We start from the raw sequence: 22,218 nt of genomic DNA, 5'->3' as shown, positions 1-22,218 counted from the left end.
ATATAAAGAGGAATAAATAAAGGAGGACATAATTAAATTAAACAAATGTGGAAATATAAAGGGGAATAAATAAAAGAGGAAATAAGTCAATTTTAAAAATATTTTTAAAAGGAATAAGGAAAAATAAAGGGATACAAATAAATAAATTACATTATCTGAAAATAAAAACATAAAATTAAAAAATAGATTTTAATTATTTAGTAATTTATATTCCAAAAAATAAATATATTTTTTCTAGTATACAAATATACACAGACATTTAAAAAAAAAAAATTAAAATGCTCATGATTATTCTTATATATTTGTTATTTGTCTTTACATTTCCACATTTTTTATTTACTTATTTATTCTGAGAGCTTCAAAAATGTGTAATATCAATTTCACAGTTACAACTGAATGTTATTTGAAAAGTAAAAGTTGCCATATGAAGACCAGCAAATGCCCATAAATAAACCACTGGAAGTTTGAATTTATATTTATATAGATTATATTTATATTATGTATTTTCTGGTTATAATGTGTTTGTATGAAGATAAAAAAAATAATCTGTGAAACGGTTTTAATGAAAAAATTGTTATTTACAATAACAAAATACAGTCTGTGTACATTCATGATAAAAAACAGTTTGATAATCAGAGATATAATACGTGTATGTGTGAGTTAATCCGGATTTTCTGCCAGTTTTCTGATTTCCTCCAGAAGCTCTGTGAAAGATGGCCGACCCTGAGGCTTCTACACCGCCATCACCACCACCGAAGAAGAAGAAGAAGGGTTTGAGGTGAAGAGGAGGAAGAAGAAGAAGTGATTCGGTGGTTAACAATAGGTGTGATCATCAAAACTAAAACAAATATCTTTAGATGTGGCTGAAAGTGATGAGAAAGTATCGTCAAAGTGGAGTACCTCGTGCCAGCAGCGGTACATGATGGCGTAGAGCGGCTGCGAGACTCGGTGAGGTCGGTACAGCCGGATTCCTCTGGTGATGTCATTAACCACCTCCAAGTTGGAGCTGTTTTCAAACGGAGTCCGACCCTCCGAGAAGATCTCCCACATCACCACACCTGCAAACACACACACAGAGAGATACATTAACCTAATACTGTAATACCGCCACTACTGCTATAGAGGTAGAGGAGTCACGTAAAAAAGAATACATCTGTTAAAAAATTTAAAAATAAATGTGGAAATATTAAGAGAAATGAATAAAAGAATAAATAAGTCAATAAGTAAGTTTATTAAAAAAACACTATAAGGAAAAATAAAGGGATGAAAATAAAATTAAAAAAGATATACAGGAAAAAATGGAGCAATTTATATGCAAAAAATAATTAATATTTATAATATATAAATATATGCAGAAATAAGTGAACAAATAAACATGAAAATAAATAAAATAATGACAATTGTGAAATAATAATTATTTTATATTTTGTTATTTGTCTTTAAATTTCCACATTTCTTTCTTTTATTTTTATATTTCCACATTTTTAGCTTTACTTTATTTATTTATTTTGATATTTTCATGTTTTATTTACTTATTTATTATTTTCTTTCTTTCTTTCTTTTTATACTTCCCCATTTTTTATTCACTTATTTTTTTATTTATTTTTATTTATATTTACACGTTTTTATTTACTTTTCTTTCTTTCTTTCTTTTCATATTTCCACATTTTAATTTACTTATTTATTCTTTTATTTATTATCAATTATATTTCCACATTTATTTTCTCATTCTTTTACAGATTTTTTTTTTCATGGCACTCCTATGACTCCATACACTACTATTGTTAATACTACTGCTTCTGGATTATATATATATATATATTTTATTTTAACTGGAAAATAAAATATCTGCCTTTATTTGGAGCAAAAGTACATATCCAGATGTTTTCTCACCAATATGAAAATTGTTATTCTTAATTTATTGTACAAAACAGGTGACTGACTCTCCTCTATAAGGTTTTGTACTTCTAATTAGTACTAATAAGAGCGAGTGGGTCTGTGGTTCCTCACCGAAGGACCAGACGTCCGACTTGCTGCTGTATTTACTGAAGTGGAGAACTTCTGGAGGAGACCACTTCACTGGGAACTTGGCACCACTAGAACTGGTGTACTGGTTGTCCAGAACGTACCTGCAACCATGAACACAGAGTCAAAACAGCCACAGCACACCCGAAACACAACACACTGGTTAAAACAAAACATACTTATGAATATTATATTCCATTTCTGCTAATAGATCCCCCCAGATGTTACACACTGCTCCTTTAAAACTAGAAAATGAAATGTCAGCCGTACCTGGTCATCCCAAAGTCGCAGACCTTCACCACGTTGTGCTCGTTGACCAGACAGTTCCTGGCCGCCTGGACGAGAGAAAAATAACCAGAAACCTCAAATACCACAAATAAATTTATCTTTCAATATTCACTTTTTTATTGGTAAATATTGTACTTTTTACTCCACTATTTTTGTCTGACTTTAACTTGTAGTGGAGTACTTTCACTGTGTGGATTTAAGTACTTTTACTGCAGTAAAGTATCTGAATACTTCTTCCAACGCCGCCCATTTGTGACTCGTTTCATGATTAAATTGTAAAACAAACCACCAGGTCTCTGGGTGTAATTTTTTTTCTCGTAAATTTGTGAGTTTTATTCTCGTACATTTGTGACTATAATCGCAGAGAATATTTAAGTTTTTCCTCGTAAATAAGTGAGTTTTTTCTTGTAATTGTTTTATTTTCTTTTTGTAAATTTGTTAGTTTGTTCTTGTAAATTTGTCTGTTTTTTCTCATATTTTTTTTTCTCGTAAATTTGTGATTATAATCTCAGAATTTTCACCTTTTTTCTCGTAAATTATTTCGTTTTTTTCTTGTAAATTAGTGAGTTTTTTTCTTTGTCAATTTGTGATTTTTTTCCTTGTAAATAGTAATTTTTTCCTTGTAAATTAGTATGTTTTTTCTCATAAATTAGTGAGTTCTTTCCTTATAATTAATTTTTTTCTTGTAAATCTGTGACTATAGACCCACCAGGTCTCTGTGGAGGAAACTCTGAGCCTCCAGGTACTCCATCCCCTCGCAGACGTCCTGGCACATGGACAGAAGCCACGCGTCCGTCAGAGAGCGAGACCTCTGACGCAGGAAGTTCAGCAGGCAGCCGTTCTCCATGAACTCGGCCACGATCAGCAGGGGGCGCTGCTGCAGGCAGACGCCATACAGCTGCACCAGTTTAGGGTGGCAAAGCCTCCTGGGAGAGACAACAGAAAAACACACACAGTTTCAGTTCCTCTCTGCTCCGTCAGTCCTGATCCTCCACCCTCCTCCTCCTCCCTCCTTACATCATGACTTTAGCCTCCTCGATGAAGTCCTCCTCGTACATGGCTCCCTCTCTGATGGCCTTGATGGCGACTCGGTGCTGAGACCTCCACTTGCCGAGCCTCACTAGGCCGAACTGGCCGCTGCCCAGCTCCTTCATGAAGGTCAACTCGCTGGGGTTGATCTCCCACTTCTCTGGAGGGAGGGAACGAGAAGAGGAAGAAGAAGAAGAAGAAGAAAATACAGAAAAGAGGAAGAGATGTGGTAGAAACAGAAGAATGAGAAAGTTAGATCTTCATCAATCCCATACTTTTAGTTTCTAAGTGTGGAACACCGCCTGACAGCATTATGTATAGACTCAAAATGTACTTAACCAAAATGACTACACTATTTTCCCGATTTATTTTTTCTCATAAATGTGTGAGTTTTCCCTTGTAAATTAGTGAGTTTTATTTGGTAATCTTTTTTGTGTTTTTTTTCTCGTAAATTTATTTGTTTTTCCCTTGTAAATTTGTCAGTTTTTTTCTCAATATTTTTAAAAAATATCTTTCTCATACATTTGTGACTATAATCTCAGAGAATATTTAAGTTTTTTCCTTGTAAATTAATGACTTTTTTTCTTGTAATTTTTAAAAACTTTTTTCTTGTAAATTTGTCAGTTTTTTTCTCGTTATTTTTTTAAAATAATTTTCTCGTAAATTTGTGGCTATAATCTCAGAGAATATTTTTTTTTTCCATGTAAATTAGTGAGTTTTTTGGTAATTTTGTTAGTTTTTTTTCTCGTAAATTTATTAGTTTTTTTCTTGTCATTTTTTAAAACTTTTTTCTTGTAAATTTGTCAGTTTTGTTCTCGTTATTTTTTTAAAAGAATTTTCTCATAAATTTGTGACTATAATCTCAGAGAATATTTAAGTTTTTTTCTAGTAAATTTGTGAGTTTTTTTTGTCATTAATTTATTTGTTTTTTTCCTTGTAAATTAGTGAGTTTGTTTCTTGTAATTTCTTTTTCTTTTTTTTTTAACTTTTTTTCTTGTAAATTTGTAACTATAATCCCAAAGAATATTCAAGTTTTTTCCTTGTAAATTAGTGAATTTATTTCTTGTAATGTTTTTTACTTTTTCTCGTAAATTTGTGAGTTTTTTTCTCGTTATTTTTTAAAAAACATTCTCGTAAATTTGTGACTTTAATCTCAGAAAATATTCAAGTTTTTTTCTCATAAATTAGTGAGTTTTTTCTCAGTGTTCATCGTTCAAGAGGTTTTTATTAAATACATACATATGCATGCATATGAATGCTAAATGGGGTAACTCAATGTAAATGTGTGTTCGTGTGTATTTATTTATTTATGTACCTGAGCTGAATCCTGACGTGGCGGGCACACACCTTCCCATCGGACCCACTGCATACCGCAGCCTGGTCACCAGACCTACACATACGTACCAAACCATGTTAACTGAAGCATTATACTTTATGTAGTACTGTTGTCTTAAAGAGAGTGAGTGTATGAACCTGCTGCGTTGTGTTCGTGGTACTGTATGACATCCGGTATGGAGTTAAAGGTGTATTTTTCAGCCAGGTAGAACTGTCCGGTGTCACTTATTTTGATCTGGTAATGCCGAATGATCGCGTTAACACTGCAAACAAAAACAAACAGAGATGTTTACAGGTAAAGATTTACTGTTTATGTGAATTTATATAGAGTCACAGGAATGCCATAAAAAAAGAATACATCTGTAAAAGAATAAGAAAATACATGTGGAAATATAAAGATAAATAAATAAAAGAAGAAATATGTAATTAAAAAACAAGTAATTTAATCCCTATTACTTTTGGCAAAAGAATAAGGAAAAATAAAAGGATATAAATAAATAAATAAATAACATTATATGGAAAAAATAAATAATATTAAAAACAAGATATACAGAAAAAAATAAATGTATATTTTAATATCTAAATATATAGAGAAATAAATTAACAAATAAATGAAAATGCTTTTTATTTACTCATTTATTCTTTTATTTATTCCTCTTTATATTTCCACATTTATTTATTTGCTCATTTATGATTTTATTTATTTCTCTTTATATTTCCACATTTATTTATTTACTCATTTATTCTTTTATTTATTCCTCTTTATATTTCCACATTTATTATATACTTATTTATTCTTTTATTAATTTCTCTTTATATTTCCACATTTATTTTCTTTTTCTTTTATTTATTGCTTTTTATTGCACTCCTATGACTCCATAAATGTCTGCTGTGTCTTCTCAGCTTAATTAATAAATGATTTCAGTTTACATGCTGTGAATCACCTTAACATTTTGGTATAGACAGAGACGGTGTAGACTCCCGTGTGACTGGACTCCCGCACCACGAAACCGCCCTCTTTGTCCTGGAAAACAACCAGACGTACTTCCACTTTAACACCGTACATGTACAGATAAACAGACAGATATTAAAGCAGGTACATCGACAGGTTTAGTTACCTCTTGTCTCAGCAGCTGCTCAGCTTCTGTCCTGGTGATGTTCTTGCAGTACCACCTGCAGGAAGGAGAAGAAAACACAATTCATTTTTTTCTTTTAATAATAGTTTTTATAATGTCACTGTTGCTGCAGTTTGATAAAAAAAAAAAAAATTAATTTATGGTTAAAAAGAATGAATAATTTAACTTAAAAATATGAATTAATTATATTATAAGACTCACGAGTTCGCCTCGATTCTGTTTTTCTCTGTGACGTAGTTGCTGGGGATGAAGCCTTTATTCCTGATAGAAACAAGTAGAAACATGAACAGTCTGCAGAAGGCTCAACTTATTCTACGTAAACTTTGTCACCCTCTACTATACATGTTGATGTTACCATGCTAATGTGTTAACAAGACAAACAAAGCTGTCAGCATGCTTTATCAAAACGGCTGGTTTCTGACAATCCAACGGTTAATTGTCAGAAACCACCTCAAACGTTAAAGGTCCCATATTATAAAAAGTGAGATTTTCATATATTTTATATTATAAAGCAGGTTTAAGTGCTATATAAATACTGTTAAACTATCAAAATGCTCAATATACGGAGAAATACACAAAGCTCGTATTCAGAAATTGTGCGTTTGAAACAAGCCGTTAGGATTTCTGTCCATTTGTGATGTCACAGACATACAATATTAAGACCATTACACGGTTTTAAACGTAAACATTCTAAAAGTGTCCCAGTTTATTTCCTGTTGCAGTGTATGTGAATAACATCAGCTGACAGGAAGTAAACATGGACCCAAACTGTTGCCTAGCAACGCAATACCGTTGCAATGCACTAAAACGGAGCGTTTCAGACAGAGGGTGAATACAGGTATATTCAGACAGACAGTATGAGGGGAAAAAAAGTTTTTTTGAACACTACAGCATGTAAACATGTTCTAGTAGAAACACAAAATACAAGTATGAACCTGAAAATGAGCACGATATGGGATCTTTAAAACTTTTAGCGAAAAGGAAGTTTTATCGAATTTTGCCGTTTCCATGTGGCTTTTGTAATGCGATACTTCAAAATGTGCATAAAAATATGTGAATGGAAACACAGATTATGATTCAATGATAGTATTACCCATAGATGTGAAACTCTTCCTGTATATTTGTGTTGTTTTGTGTGAAACAGTCTTTAATCAGACGTACCCGTGTTTGTCCTGCGCTCTCCACCACAGCTGGTCCTGTTTGTGGAGGATGACGTACTCTTCTCCCTGTGGACGCAACACACTTCATCATCACACATCTACTGCCTACTTTATATGTGAGTGTGTTTGAGTGTGTGTGTGTGTGAGTACCTGTTTGAGTGTGAGGTCAGTGTCCTCCTTGGCGGTGAAGTCATACATGGCGACGACACTGAGCAACCCCTGACCTTCACCGTCCTCATCATCTGGAGGCGGGAGGGGGAGCTTCCTCCTCGACCTGTCGACCTGAGAGACACGGAGAGGAGAACATTAACACATAAAAACTAACAACACACACACACACACACACACACACACACACACACACACACACACACACACACACACACACTCTCTCTCTCTTACCCGGCAGGCGTGCCCTGGTTGTCGTCTGCTCTGGAAACACAGGGAGGTGCTTCCCTCCAGCTCCATGCGGGTGCTGATCTCCCTGAAACAATATTACGTTTACGTCTCTGTGGTCTGGAAAACCTCGCCAAATGTTTTGGTAACGAGAACAAAACTGACACACAAGATGCTCAGCTTTGTCTCAAGTTGTAGTCACCCACTCAGCCGTTGACAAAGGCTACCACAGTAAGCTAATCAATAAAGTTATAAACAAGATAAGATTGATGTTGGTACCTGGTCTGTAAGGCACAACAGCAGCAGAAGATCGAGTAGATGGAGTGATCTGGAGGAGGAAACAGACATAACCCCGGGGTTATGAAGGGTTAAAGTTATAAATCGAAGACACGGACAACGCAGCGGTAGCGACCTGTCAATCACAAGGTAGCCTCGCCCTAAAGCATCCCCTGCTTTATGGTCTATCTGACTCTAAATGGGACCATAATTTACTAAATGAACATCATGCTGTATTGAAGAAGACTTGAAACTAGCGATTGAGACCATAAACTCATGTTTACAATGTTTACTGAGGTAATAAATCAAGAGAGAAGTAGGCTCATTATCTCATAGACTTCTATACAATCAGACTTCTTTATGCAACCAGAGGAGTCGAGTAGAGCTGTTAGAGAGAATGCAGGTTTAAGGCACTTCATCATTGGCTTCACTTTTCGGGCCTGGAAAGCATCATAACTAATAAATAAAACAGGCATTTTATTAATACTTCTTTACAGCCTCTTGCTCCATTAAGAAGAATGGCACACAACCAAACTTTGATTGCTGGATAACAGGATGTAAATAGTGTTAAACACGACCTCACGGTGTTTCTCAGTTTTGTTTTAGTTGAACTCTCTCGTTGTGGTTTTGAGTAGGAGGTCTTTGTCAGAAAGTACAGTTTCCTTTTCTACAGAACTAACACACTCTTTCTCTCTCTGTCAGTGTGTGTTTCTGTGGGCGAGTGTGTGTGTGGGTCATTTCTTAGTGTGAGTGAGCAGAGACACGGCAGCATGTCTTCCTGTTTCTCTTCATGTGTGAGTTGAAGACAAACCGATGGTCGTCATGTGATTTACTGCCAAAATAAAAGCCCTCAGAGATTAGTCTGTTAGCATCCCAACGTCACGAGTCGACGCCATAAGGAGCGATGAACTCTTCTGGTGGTTTGTGGTGAACCGACGTCCCATCTCTGAGATTTCTATTGGCTCAACACACAAGTTCCTCTTTCCTTAAAAACTTTACATTTTGGATAAATTAAAGATAAATTTATGCAGCTTTTCATAACATCTTTACAAGAGAATCACCCCAAAATCAACAAAACTTTCATGGTGATGTGATTTATTCACATCACCATGAAAGTTACTGCAGTTAAAGTACAATTTTGAGGTACTTTTTATGTGACTTTGTACTTTCTACTCTGACAGCTGTAGTTACTTTCCAGATTTTGCAGATTACTTTCATACAAAACATACAGTATATGATGCATTGTTATTATAAAGTCGTTTTAGACTAGAATTGAGTCCTTTAAATCGTATTTTCTCATGAAAAACTGCAGTGTTTTATGAATATTTCAACCTGTTTTTCAATGCAAATCAAACATGTTACTTATTCTTATTCTGTTCTGTTTCGAGACACTCAATTGTGGAACGTGAAATATTGTTATTGTGCTGCAAAATAAGGTTTTAAGGTCTCCATTACAGTCAGAAATGTCTCTATATTATTGAGGTTTTTGCAGGTTAAACAGTCTAACACCTCAACCAGATACAATAAAAAATGCTGCTCACATTAGTTTTGATACTTCAAGTACATTTATTTGATAATACTTGTGTACTTTTACCTAAGTAGGAAGGACTTTGAGGTATTAAACTTGTACTCAAGTAAAGGATCTGAGTACTTCTTCCACCTAAACATATGTTTCTAAACCTTATACAAGCCTAGTCGAGCAATTCAAAGGTCTGAGCTGAGGTCAGATTAATAAGGTCATGTTTCTTTGCGTTTTGGCAAATTAACCATTAACTGAATTAGCTATTAGCAGCTCCTGGTTACAGTATATCTGTGCCTGTACAGACAACCATCACTGGATTACTTTGATACTGAAGAAAACTCAAAACGTGTTGATTCTCAGGCAAGTTCTGCAGTTTTAAGGAGTTCCTTTTTTCTCTGTTTTCTAAGCACATTTATGGAAGTTTATTAGCAATGGACATAAAATATAATGATATCCCCGAGAAGTGTAAGTCACACTGAATCTAAACAAATTGCATATCATGTCTGTGGGTTCAGATTTGACTGATTTAGGAGTCTGCTTTAAAGTAATAGATTACTCAAACTGGACTTCCTGAAAACGTTTGTATCCAAACTAGCAGTTTGACTCGATAGATGGCAATATCTCAGCAAAAACATGGACGGATTGGATTGAAATTTGGTAGAGACGTTCATGTTTCCTTCAGGATGAATCCTACTGACTTTGGTGATTCTCTGACTTTTCCTCTAGCGCCACCATGAGGTCAAAACGTGTTTTGGTTTCTGACCAAATACCTGCAGAACTAATTACATTCCCATCAGCCATGTACGCGTTTAGCATTACCATGTTGACACTCTAGCGTTAGCATTTAGCTCAAAGACCCACTGTGCCAAAGTACGCTGTCATGCGATTGTTCTGACGGCCTATTACTCCAAAAAATACACACTCTCCCTGCAACGAACAGAAGCACATGGCTAATTATTTTGCAGAATGATGTCATCTCACCTTTTTTTCTACTACGGCGAAGGAAAGACCCACCTTACTCTGCCTCTGATTGGCTTACCCTGATATTCTTACCCTAACCCAAACCAATCCTTAACTTGCACGGCAGCTGGATTCTCGCAATGTCACGAGAAATGTGGGATCACATATCACAAGAAAATCCATCTCGTCAGGCTTCAAGTAATGCGTTTGTGTCCGGCATGCCAGATCACGGACCAATCAGTGTCCTGATTCGGCGACTGTTCGTTCTAAACAATAACGGCGGCTCCTGAAGAGGTTGGCGTAGCTACAATAGCATCAGTTCCATCAGAACTGGAGAGTATTTCTTCATTGAAAGAAGAAGCAAAGAACGGCACTGAAGGCTTTTCTCCACGGAAAAGAAGCTTTCGCTCTTCTCCCGACTGGCTTCGGTAAGAGTTTGATTGACAGATGGTTCATCCAATCACATGTCATGTATTTTTTTTAAAGTGCCTGGCTTCCAATGACGGCGTCTCCGGTGGTTCTGTGTAACAAACCATCTGGCAGGTAAACCAATCTCACTCCTCATTCCTAACCCAACCAACCAATGAAGGCAACGAGTACTAGTCAATCAGAGGCAGAGTAGGGCGGGTCATGACTTTGCCATAGTAGGAGAAAAGATCAGGAAGGATGATGTCATTCTGCATAGTAATTAGCCATGTGCTTCTGTTTGTTGCAGGGAGAGTTTGTATTTTTGTTTGTTTTCAGGATAACCGGCTGTCAGACAAATGGAAAATGTTTCTGACTATTGGGGAACAACTAATTACAGCTTCACAGAGTCGCTAGTGTGGCTTTAATCTCTGTTAATCTTGTCCAAAGATTTTCAGAGATGTATTTTTAAGAGAAACAGATGCCTCCATTTTACTGATGAACACATGAGAGACATGAACTAGCTTTATTTGACTTTCAAAAGCCACATTAGACCTAATCTCTGTCTGGGTAACCGGCCCATTCGTGCCAGCTAGAAAAAACAGAACTGAAACTTCACTTTAGCCGCTAAACGTTTCTACAAACTCAGCAGATCAGAGGTGCTACTTTGCAGACAGGTGGAGCTTTCAGTCTCCATTGTTCCAGTTCTCTGACATCAGACGCACAACATTCAAATCATATCAAAAGTGTAGATAGAAGCACGACAAAGTCTGTCGCTGTTTCTGAAACAACGACTCAAACAAAATCGTACTATTGGATCTCTTATTATCACCTGATCTTAAAGGTTTTAAACGCTCTGAAGGACATTTTAGCTCCAGTTTTGGTTGCTTGGTTCAGCTTTGTGTACAGTTTAGTGAAAGATGTTTATAACGTCGAGGTTTCGGGGATCTGAATCTGGATCTTTCACGCTGCCACGACTACTGTTTACTTCACATAAACTGAACATAAACTGACATTTCAGCAGACTAGGGTTCATTTTTCTCTTCTTAATTTATCACAAATTCACTGTGCATGCTTTACACACACTTTCTCCGTAGTCTGGCAGTAGTTTAGTCCAACTTTTCACACCCTGACAGAGCTGAAATACCACGATTCTTCTCAAACGTTTCATTCATACTCAACAGATAGTTTTTGTTTTTGCTGTATCCTGCAGCTGTTTCAAAAGGAAGACGTTTCTACGCAAACTTGTCTACAAAAAGGTTTGTTAAAGTCGTGAGATAGTTTAATCTGTAGATATACTGTAGGTAAAGGTGCTCACTTGACTGAATCATGGCTCCGTCTCGTCCTCTTCTTCTTCTTCAGCTCGTTCTTCTCCCTCCTCTTCTTCGTCTATCTCGCCTTCGGTTTTTTAAAGTCAGCGTTGATTTCTCTGCGATCGGTTGCATCGACGGTGCCGATGTGATGCCACACAGGTGGGAACCGCTGCAATAGCTGAGCGACAGAGTCAAGAGAGAGAGAGAGAGAGGTGACGAGAAAGAGAGAGAGACAAAGAGGTGGGTGTAGGAAGTAGAGGTGAAGAAGAGAGGACAAAAGAGAGAAGACAAAAAGACAAAAAGAGATGTTATTTCATGTCTGTGTTTGTCTGCTTCAGCCTCACCGATGAAGTTTGATTTAAAAAAACAAATCTCTTTACAGTGTTTAGAGTCAGAGAGATGGAGAGAGAGATGAAGACAAAGAGATAGAGAGGAAGTGAAAGAATGACGTGAGTGAAACCACAAAGCATCCGTCTCTCTGAATAACTCCAGGAAGAACCCACACACACCCAACATGCACTGAAAGACTCATAATGCAAACATTCACAGTGATGTTATTAAAACCAGAGTCTGCAAAGTGCAGCGGAGGCTGATGGGAGTGACGTTACTTCTGCAAGTATTTTGGTCATAAATCAAAGTATTGGACACATTTGACCTCCTATATTTGTTAGTAAATGAGTGAGAAATGTCCACAGCAGACATCACAACTAGATAACAGTGTGACAGGATCGTACCTATGTCTCCGCTTGGCAAAATCCAAATTATTTAGATGCTCTTAACGTCTTAAAACGACAGATTAATACGTTGGGACGCACAAAAAACTAAATCTACTGTATGATATTTAAATCCAGATAAGAAACTCAGATGTCCGAGCGTCTGTGAACGCACCAAGAGGCAATAAATCAAAACAATCCTGCCACACCACTAATCTGACTTTTATTACTATAATAACTGCTGCTGCTGCTGCTTCTAATAATAACAACAGGAACGCAGGAAGTTACTCTGTAATCTGATTTTTCTTAGAAAAGAACTGAAACCAGCTGCAGAAAGATCTGAAAACAAGTGATGTGTGATTGAAACTGTTAAGTTCAGTTGTTCTGTTGTTAAAACATTTTAAAATCACGTGTTGTAAAATATAAAGCTATAATCCTGCTCTGTGCTCGTCGTTCCATCACAGCTCAGCTGTTTATGATTAAACTCAACGGTGTCATATAAATGGTTTTCAGTGTTTAAACACACACAGTACACACATTTGTACTTCTATACTTGTGAGGACCTCCGTTAAGATAAATCATTACACGGCTGTGTTGAATACTCGATTCTGATTGGTTAATCATTGCGTTCTACGTTCTGTAATTTCTCTATAACAGACCGTTGCTATGTATAGCAGACCGTTGCTATGTATAACAGACCGTTGCTATGTATAACAGACCATTGCTATGTATAACAGACCGTTGCTATGTATAACAGACTGTTGCTATGTATAACAGACCCTTGCTATGTATAACAGACCGTTGCTATGTATAACAGACTGTTGCTATGTATAAAAGACCCTTGCTATGTATAACAGACCGTTGTTATGTATAACAGACTGTTGCTATGTATAACAGACCGTTGCTATGGGCGCAGTTCTGATGTCTGACTGGAGGACCGTTTTTCTGTCAAAATATTGATTTCTTCAGTAAGTAGCTGTGTAATAAGCAGGATAATGTTCAGCTAGCGAGTCATTGTTGTGAAAGAATCCCCTTCAGGCTGATGGCAGGGTGCGGCATCGCACTGTCAGGGATTCTTTCACAACAATGACTCGCTAGCTGTACATTATCCCTTACGTAATGCATTCCCTAACTTTAACCTACTTTCTAAAAATATCTTAACTGATCAAAAAAGTCTAGTCTTTTCCACAAATATCCTCAATTTCCATATGTCCTAAAAAAATTTTAAACTCTTGTCACTTTCCAAAAATGTCCTCACCTCAAACTTTGCAAGTGTCCTCAAAAAAAGTCCTGTTTTCCCCCAATTTACAAAACTTTACAAATTTGACCTCGCTTTCAAAAAAATTGTCCTAACCTCAAACTTCACAAGTGTCCTCAAAACATTTCAAAACTGTCCTTACTTTTCATAAAACGTCCTCAAGTGTCCCAAAAGATGTTTAAACGCTCGCCACTTTCCAACAATGTCCTCACCTCAAACTTTGCAAGTGTCCTAAAAAAATGTTTATGCTTTCACAAACTCTCCCCAATTTACAAAAAACATCCTCTTTTGCAAAAACTTTGCATTTTCTTTTTTTAAATGTCCTCATATTCCCAAAAAACCTTCACTTTCTAAATATGTCCTCAAAAAGACAAAAACACTGTCTTCACTGTTGAGGCTGTAACATTGTTGCAGCAGGTATTCAATAGTTTCCACTCTGACTGAAGTCAATGATCTCAAAACACACACTGACCTCTTCCTCTGTGCGTGTGTGTGTGTGTGTGTGTGTGTGTGTGTGTGTGTGTGTGTGTGTGTGTAGGCTGGTTGTGTGCGTGTGTGTGTGTCCACCCCCCCTCTCTCTCTCTGTGTGTGTGTGTGTGTGTGTGTGTGTGTGTGTGTAGGCTGGTTGTGTGCGTGTGTGTGTGTCCACCCCCCCTCTCTCTCTCTCTCTGTGTGTGTGTGTGTGTGTGTAGGCTGGTTGTGTGCGTGTGTGTGTGTCCACCCCCCCCCTCTCTCTCTCTGTGTGTGTGTGTGTGTGTGTAGGCTGGTTGTGTGCGTGTGTGTGTGTCCACCCCCCCTCTCTCTCTCTCTGTGTGTGTGTGTGTGTGTGTGTGTGTGTGTAGGCTGGTTGTGTGCGTGTGTGTGTGTCCACCCCCCCTCTCTCTCTCTCTGTGTGTGTGTGTGTGTGTGTGTGTGTGTGTAGGCTGGTTGTGTGCGTGTGTGTGTGTCCACCCCCCTCTCTCTCTCAGCTCATTTCCTGAATCCCTCCTCTGATCTCTGATTCACAGCAACATGGTTGGAAACTAAACGCACACTAACTAACTAACCAGCAGGACATGAAGACAGACGGTGAGACAAACTCTTTATTATTATAATAATTCATATAATTAAAGTGTGTTTAATAGATTAATGAGCTGCAGCTTTAACTGTGTGGTTGTCGGTCGAGTAAAACCACGAACCAACAGGTTTCACTTCACAGCCACTAATGTCCTGCAGCTCCACTGTTAACAACCTACTTTTAACACATAAAACAGCATTTAAAACACAAACTATGACTTATTAAAGTAATATGAATGCATTAATGTATCTTATAGTGAGAAATAAACACCATAAAGTCCATTTAAAGTATCATAAAACATTATATAATTACATATGCATGTATGATAACAATCCTCTGGTTATATTTGTGTAGATAAATATGTTTTATATCATGTAAATCACAGTGAAATGAACTAGTATCACCTGAGAGCAGGTGAAGGCTCCATGTTCACTATGCGCTTCCTTCTGCTGCGTTCAGGGGCTGTCGGAAAACACAGAGAGCACATTTAAAAACAGTCAGTAGAAGAAGTACTCAGATATTTTACTCAAGTAAAAGTACCACAGTGCAAAAATACTGCATTCTATATATTACTTAAGCAAAAGTACAAAAGTATTAGCATCAAAATAAACTTAAAGTACCAAAAGTAAAAGTACTCATCATGCAGAATAATGTATATCATATTATTGTATTTTGATTATTGATGCATTAATGTGTTCATTAATAGTAAATGGAAATACTCAAGTAAAGTACCTCAGAATTGCACTTTGTGTTGTAGAAAAAACTTTGGTTTTCTCATTTACAATATTATTATATTCACCTACAGCACCACAGACTTTGTGTTATACATGCATATGTTTTTGAATGCTTCAGAATTAATAATAATTGAAGCACTAATTTGCCCAAATAAATATAGATGTATTTTACTCTGCCAATGTTTACAAACATACACGTATCTTTATCTGCATCAGAAAACATGCATAACTTAGATTTAATCGTTTTCTAGTGTTACGTTGTCCATCAACATAACAGAGGATCAATTTGTTTACTTTTTTAAAGGTCCCATATCGTGCTCATTTTCAAGTTCATACTTGTATTTTGTGTTTCTACTAGAACATGTTTACATGCTGTAATGTTAAAAAAAACCTTTATTTTCCTCATACTGTCTGCAGGAATATACCTGTTTTCACCCTCTGTCTGAAACGCTCCGTTTAAGCGCATTGCAACGGAATTGCGTTGCCTGGCAACAGTTTGGGGTCAATGTTTACTTCCTGTCAGCTGATGTTATTCACATACACTGCAACAGGAAATAAACTGGGACACATTTAGAATGTTTACGTTTAAAACTGTGAAATGGTCTAAATATTGTATATTTGTGACATCACAAATAGACAGAAATCCTAACGGCTTGTTTCAAACTCACAATTTCTGAATACGGGCTGTGTGTTTTTCTCCGTATATTGAGCACTTTGATAGTTTAACAGTATTTATATAAAGCACTTAAATCTGCTTTATAATATAAAAGACATGAAAATATCACTTTTAACAATATGGGACCTTTAAATTAAAAATAAAACATGTTGATGTTCCTCAAAAACTACAGTTATGTCATAAAAAACAAATATTGTTTTGGTATCAATACTGAAACTCTTGTTTCTACTTTGTATTTGTGTGATTGGCAGGTAGTGTTCGGTGGGTTTTTAGAGATTTTTAGCTGTAAACTATGCCAATGAGAGCCATGAGCGGGAACCAAAACAATGAACTAAAAGATGCTAAAAGACAGCGCTGAGGGGAGTTTGTTTCTGGAGTTAAAAATGTCTCTAAACAACAGACTGCAGCCAGCCAGCAGGGGGCGATCCAGATGTTTTGGCTTCACTTTTTAGGGAGCTGTCATGTCGGCAATCTTTATAAACAGTCTATGAAATAAAACATTTAAAACAGTGTGTCTCTCTTCAGCTCAACTCCAGCCCGCCGCGTTCTGACGACGACCACCGATGGGCTGAGGGGCGTGGGCGGGGCCAGGATGAGTGCCGAGCCGCTATTGGAGGAGACGCTCATCAAGCGCTCGCAGCAGAAGAAGAGGACGTCGCCGCTTAACTACAAGGAGAGGCTGTTTGTCCTCACCAAGAGCCGGCTGACGTACTACGACGGGAGAGCAGAGGTCACTTTCATTACGTTTACATTTCAGTTCAGTTAGCTTAGCTTAGCGTAAAGACTGGAAACGGGGGGAAACAGCTAGCCTGTCTCTGTCTGGAAGTCACTGCTTCCAGCCAAGAAATACTCTTGTTGTAGTTTAACTTTATTAAATGTTCTTGTTCGGATTATACATTCAAGATATCAATTAGCTTTTTAACTCTGCAAAGAAATTAAAAAATATATTACAGATTCAGAAGATCCATCTGCGTTCGTTTCCGTTTTGGAAAAATGGAAACGCCCACTCAGCCGACGTAGGTTACCACATTAAGCTAATCAATAAGGTTTACTTGCTCACTAGCTTAGTCACAGTTATCTGTGCTAAGTTTGGTTATAGCTAAAAGGGTTAGTTCGGATTTTCTTTAATCGTCCTGCTTGGTAAAATGACTGTTTTTATGAATGGAGTCTGGTGGCTTTTGAAGAGAACGACATAACGTAGGAAAGGGCTGTCTGACGGCGAGGAAATTGTAGGTATTTAGAATATTTTCACCGCTTCACCTCGCCATCAGACAACCCTTTCTGACGTCTTTAAAGCCACCATTCACAAAAACAGTAATTTTACCCCTCAGAACACGAAAGATTAAAACAAGTTTTTTTTTTAGTTTCCGACAACTGTTTCAGTGTGTAGTTGATTTCTTATATTAAAAAAAAAAAATAAAAAGCTTCCGTTTCCATCAACAGAAGAAGTTCAGGAGAGGATCGATCGAGCTGAGCAGCATCAGATGTGCCGAGATCGTCAAGAACGGAGGAGGAATCATCCCCTGCCAGAACAAATACCCCTTTCAGGTACAAACACAACAAGTACACTGTTACTTTAAAGGATAATTCTAGTTTATTACAGCTTTATTTCTACCTGTATTAATCAGTAAGAAGATGTCAGATGGGCCAAGAAACTCCAGTCAAATCGCATGTTGGAAACAAACCAGTTATTTGGAATGTGAAACAAAAGTTAACAGTAAAACTATTACACAACATCCATTACAGTTTACAGATTACACACCCATTTCCTGCTTCCAATTTGACCTACATCTCAGGAGTGCTAAGTTTCAGTTTGACCTCCAAATAAACTGTGTGCGAAATCAAGACAACACCCTTCACTCTTACTACTATTATTATGTGTCCTCTACTTAACCGATAATCACGCTCTGCACCATTAAGAGTATGCCGAGTTAGCTATTAGCAGCTCCTGTTTGCAGTGCACCCATGCATGTTCAGACAACTATCACTGGATTACTTTGATACTGAAGTAAACTTTAAAAATTTAATAATTCTCATGCAAGTTCTGCAGTTATGAGGAGCGTCCTTTTCCTATGTGTCTTCTACTTAATGGATAATCACGCTCTGCATTTTGGAACTACAGTTCCCATGATGCTTTAGTAAATTGGCACCATTAAAAGTATGCCAAATTAGCAATTAGCAGCCCCTTCCTGCAGTGCACCAATGGATGTGCAGACAACTATCACTGGATTGCTTTGATACTGAAGAAATCTTAAAAACGTGATGATTCTCAAGCAAGTTCTGCAGTTAGAACTACAACTCCCATGATGCTTTAGTAAATTGGCACCATTAAAAGTATGCCGATTTAGCTATTAGCAGCTTATATTTGGAGTGCACCCATGGATGTACAGCCAACTATCACTGGATTACTTTAATACTGACGTAAACTTTAAAAATGTAATAATTCTCACGCAAGTTCTGCAGTTATAAGGAGCATCCTCATGCTCTGCGTTTTGGAACTACAGGTCCCATGATGCTTTAGCAAATTGGCCTCATTAAAAGTATGCCGAATTAACCTTTAGCAGCTCCTGTTTGCAGTGCACCCATAGATGTGCAGACAACTATCACTGGATTGCTTTGATACTGAAGTAAACTTTAAAAATGTAATATTCTCAAGCAAGTTCTGCAGTTATAAGGAGCATCCTCATGCTGTATGTTTTGGAACTACAATTCCCATGATGCTTTAGTAAATTGGCCCCATTAAAAGTATGCCGAATTAATTATTAGCAGCTCCTGTTTGCAGTGCACCCATGCATGTACTGACAACTATCACTGGATTGCTTTGATACTGAAGTAAACTTTAAAATGTAATAATTCTCAAGCAAGTTCTGCAGTTATGAAGCGCAACTTTTTTTGCTTTGATTTCTAAGCAGATTTTATGGACTTGTATTTGAGATAACGATATCCTCGGAAAGTGCAACTCACGCTGAATCTGCTCGAGTTTTTTGCCCATTTTTATCAGTTGGTCCACAGGAGCTTTCAGCCAAATCTCATGGCCTTCATCAGCAGATAAGAGTTCTCTCAATCTTGCTGAAAGTTCGGTATTAAGTGTAATCTACGTACTCACATTGCATTTCTTAACCAGTTTGTATTTGTTTCCAGGTGGTGCACGATACCAACACGCTCTACGTATTCGCTCCGAGTCACGACAGCAGAAGTCTCTGGGTGCAGAGCCTCAAAGAGGGTCAGTCTCTATTCTACTCTACTCTACTGTACTCTATTGATGAAAACAGCAAAGGAGCGTGTACAGGTGTGAGGGTGACAGATATCACACTCGCAGTTTATATTGTTTGAGCTGTTTGCAAAAGATGTTTTCACACTTTTAAAACCACACATCTGAAACTGTTTTTCACACTTGGGGTAAAGTTCCCAGCAGCCCCCGCTGTTTCCACCGCCCACTCACGTGTTTCTGTATGTGACGATTCACCTGAGACACGGCGGTCAGACAGGTGGAACGAGGTCAGGTGATGCTGTAAAGTCTAAAGGAATACAGTAAGATGCCACGCCTTGGTTTAGTGACTATATAGTTTTTGGACATTTAGTTTACTGACAACAGAAAGAACTTAGATTTAATCTAATTTTAAACCCACAGTGCAATTTACTTCAACAATCCCATCATTCTCTGAGTCGAAGGTGCTTCCCTGGGGCCGTGGCCAAAGTTTCACCGGAGCGGACTGTCCTTAGTGCGCCCCAACCGCGTCGTGCCACCAGATCGGGGCTCGGCCCACGTAAAAGGTGCCAGTGGTCTGCGGCGATGTCGGCAACCCACCCGACCCGTCTTGAAACACGGACCAAGGAGTCTAACGAGTCAGAGGGTGCAAGCAAAACCCTGTGGCGCAATGAAAGTGAGGGCCGGCGCTCACCGGCTGAGGTGGGATCCCGGCCCAGCACCGTCCTGGAGGTGGAGCGTGAGCGCGTGCAATAGGACCCGAAAGATGGTGACGAGAGGTTAACGTCACGCTGCCGTGACACTGGTATTGGTATCGGTGCGTCCCGAGTTAACGGTGTGTTTCTGCTGCTCCCAAGTAGCTAAAAAATGATTGTCGTGACATTTGGGTAGAATAGAAAACACTAAATTCTTACCATTTGCGTATTAAAGTCAGTAAGTAGTTGAGTTTAAAACCTTTTCTGTGGTCAACATGGAAATATTTCAGCTTTAGTTCACATGAGAGATTCTTTTAAGTGTTCCTGATGAAATGATTAATCCAGGAAACAGACTCCTGTTCTCTCTCTCAGGCACACACAACCTGAATCACAAAAAACGTTCTTTCTTTGTCTGCAGAGATCAAAGACAACCCTGTGGTCTCGGCCAAGTTTCACCCTCAGTTCTGGCAGGAAGGGGCGTGGCTCTGCTGTCGCCAGGCGGAAAAACTGGCTCCGGGCTGCGAGGAGTACAACCTGTTTGGAGACAGTAAGAAAGACTTATGTAAACCTTACGTAACCAAAGTTAACGCTACTAGTGTTACAAGTTTTCAGAATGTTTTACGTCATAAAAACAACAACACAACTGTAATAATACTGTAAAAATACCACAAGTGACATTTTTTATGTTGTTTTTAGCTCGTAGTTTCGGTTCTTGAGCTTCACATAGACACTTTGGATAAGTCAATTTAAGTATCATAAGCACTTTAAGTACTTTTAGTAATTTGGGTGCAGTGAAATTTCATTTTGTGCCTCTAATTAAAGTTTAAAGAGTATTTTAGGGGTCTTTAGGGACTAGTTTATATATACTTTTTGACAGTTAAAGCTACATTAACTCACCTTGTGCTTTGAATGTAAACTATTTATAGTTTAGTACGGTTCTATTACAGTGTAGTATATTTATAGTAAGTAACCAGATATTCTAACAATCAGATAAACGTGGTTAAAAAGTGCAACATAAGTACAACCGCATAAAGTAAAGCTCACCAAACCTGTTCAGGCATGAAGCACGGTGCAGTACTTGAAGTATAAAATACTACTTGTTGGCTCTTTAACATGCATATTTTTTTAATTCACTGAGTGCAAAATAAAAAATCACATTGATGACTTATAGACGACTTGTAGCACAATGAGCTTGTTATTGATCGTCAGCAGTGAGAGGTCAGAGGTCAGAGGTCGCAGTAATCAGACAACAGCAGAGATGATTATTAATACTGAAAAAGAAACTGTTCAGACGTTCTGCTTGGTTTATTGTTTCTGTTCCTCTTTTGTAGTTTCCAGAAAACCTCTCCCCCCGATTCCTGGAGAGGAGCGCAACAACGAGAGGGTAACTGCTAACCACACACACACACACACACACACACACACACACTCACACTCATTAACACATCATTCACGGTCAGAACTTATTAAGTATTCCGTCGTTCTTCCTCGTCCAGCAGCAGCGGCGGCCCGCTCCTCCCCTCCCTCCAGCCGCTGAGGGTGACAACGATGAGGAGGTGGAAGAGGAGGTGGTGGTGGCGCTGTTCGACCACCCAGGCACCGAGCCGCACGACCTCAGTCTGGTCAAAGGAGACGAGTACGTCATCCTGGATAAATGTGACGTCAACTGGTACAAAGCACGCAACAAGTACAGGTGAGTGTGCAAACAAATCATATAACGTTGTTTTCATTCTCTCAATCAAAACGGTAACAGAAGACGGAGTTTGGTGACGTGGTGAAGTAGCGTGGGATCATGGGAGTTGTTGTCTTCATTGGGCCTTTCACACAGAAAGGGATTTGCGCTGCGCTCGCCACTGTGTCCAGATTTCAACCGCTCCAATTCAGCTGCATTCGTAAGCTGCAATCGTGAGCAGCGTTCGCTCTTTACTCGCGTTTTGCCGAACCGACATCAGACAACTAGCGGCGATGAAGGCCTCACGTCGCCTTTGTCTTGGCCAAAAAGTTGCACTCGAACACACCGCAAAGTCGACAG

General features: G+C 38.0%; 2 protein-coding genes across 6 annotated transcripts in view; one reads left to right on the top strand and one right to left on the bottom strand.

The window, feature by feature from the left end:
• Window positions 1–557: 557 nt before the first annotated feature.
• txk (TXK tyrosine kinase) lies at window positions 558–15,403 on the bottom strand. Of its 2 annotated transcripts, XM_074624707.1 has the most exons (17): window positions 15,278–15,403; window positions 11,851–12,023; window positions 7,649–7,697; window positions 7,376–7,457; window positions 7,124–7,255; window positions 6,975–7,039; window positions 6,015–6,074; window positions 5,796–5,850; window positions 5,622–5,701; window positions 4,816–4,940; window positions 4,658–4,732; window positions 3,331–3,502; window positions 3,023–3,239; window positions 2,296–2,360; window positions 2,011–2,129; window positions 901–1,058; window positions 558–732 (listed from the first exon to the last, which is right to left on the bottom strand). In XM_074624707.1, the coding sequence occupies exons 2-17, from the start codon at window positions 11,861–11,863 to the stop codon at window positions 661–663; spliced, it is 1,539 nt and encodes a 512-aa protein (XP_074480808.1). In that variant the 5' UTR covers window positions 11,864–12,023; window positions 15,278–15,403; the 3' UTR covers window positions 558–660. The 2 variants fall into 2 exon arrangements, with proteins under 2 accessions (XP_074480808.1, XP_074480809.1); XM_074624708.1 differs by lacking the exons at window positions 7,649–7,697; window positions 11,851–12,023; window positions 15,278–15,403 and having other exon boundaries at window positions 7,124–7,293; window positions 7,336–7,432.
• Window positions 14,612–22,218, top strand: part of tec (tec protein tyrosine kinase) — a 15,681-nt gene continuing 8,074 nt past the window's right edge. Inside the window, exons 1-8 of one of the 4 annotated variants that reach the window (XM_074624704.1) lie at window positions 14,738–14,884; window positions 16,809–17,013; window positions 17,237–17,299; window positions 17,727–17,831; window positions 19,425–19,506; window positions 20,605–20,733; window positions 21,518–21,570; window positions 21,686–21,879. In XM_074624704.1, coding sequence (XP_074480805.1) covers window positions 16,876–17,013; window positions 17,237–17,299; window positions 17,727–17,831; window positions 19,425–19,506; window positions 20,605–20,733; window positions 21,518–21,570; window positions 21,686–21,879 — 764 coding nt within the window. In that variant the 5' untranslated portion in view covers window positions 14,738–14,884; window positions 16,809–16,875. Of the gene's footprint in view, window positions 14,885–16,808; window positions 17,014–17,236; window positions 17,300–17,726; window positions 17,832–19,424; window positions 19,507–20,604; window positions 20,734–21,517; window positions 21,571–21,682; window positions 21,880–22,218 lie in introns of all 4 variants that reach the window. The other 3 variants (XM_074624702.1, XM_074624706.1, XM_074624705.1) reach the window with 3 other exon arrangements.

The sequence above is a fragment of the Sebastes fasciatus genome, chromosome 22, assembly GCF_043250625.1.
Source record: "Sebastes fasciatus isolate fSebFas1 chromosome 22, fSebFas1.pri, whole genome shotgun sequence".
Taxonomy (NCBI): Eukaryota; Metazoa; Chordata; class Actinopteri; order Perciformes; family Sebastidae; genus Sebastes; species Sebastes fasciatus.
This window is presented reverse-complemented; position numbering and strand designations above follow the sequence as displayed.

Bases quoted from the DNA above. Each gene is read 5' to 3' on its own strand.
- txk (XM_074624707.1), bottom strand. The intron at 7,040-7,123 runs GTACTCACACAC...TTGCGTCCACAG, and splicing joins CTGACCTCACACTCAAACAG to GGAGAAGAGTACGTCATCCT. The intron at 1,059-2,010 runs GTGAGGAACCAC...GTGTGTTTGCAG, and splicing joins GTCGGACGTCTGGTCCTTCG to GTGTGGTGATGTGGGAGATC.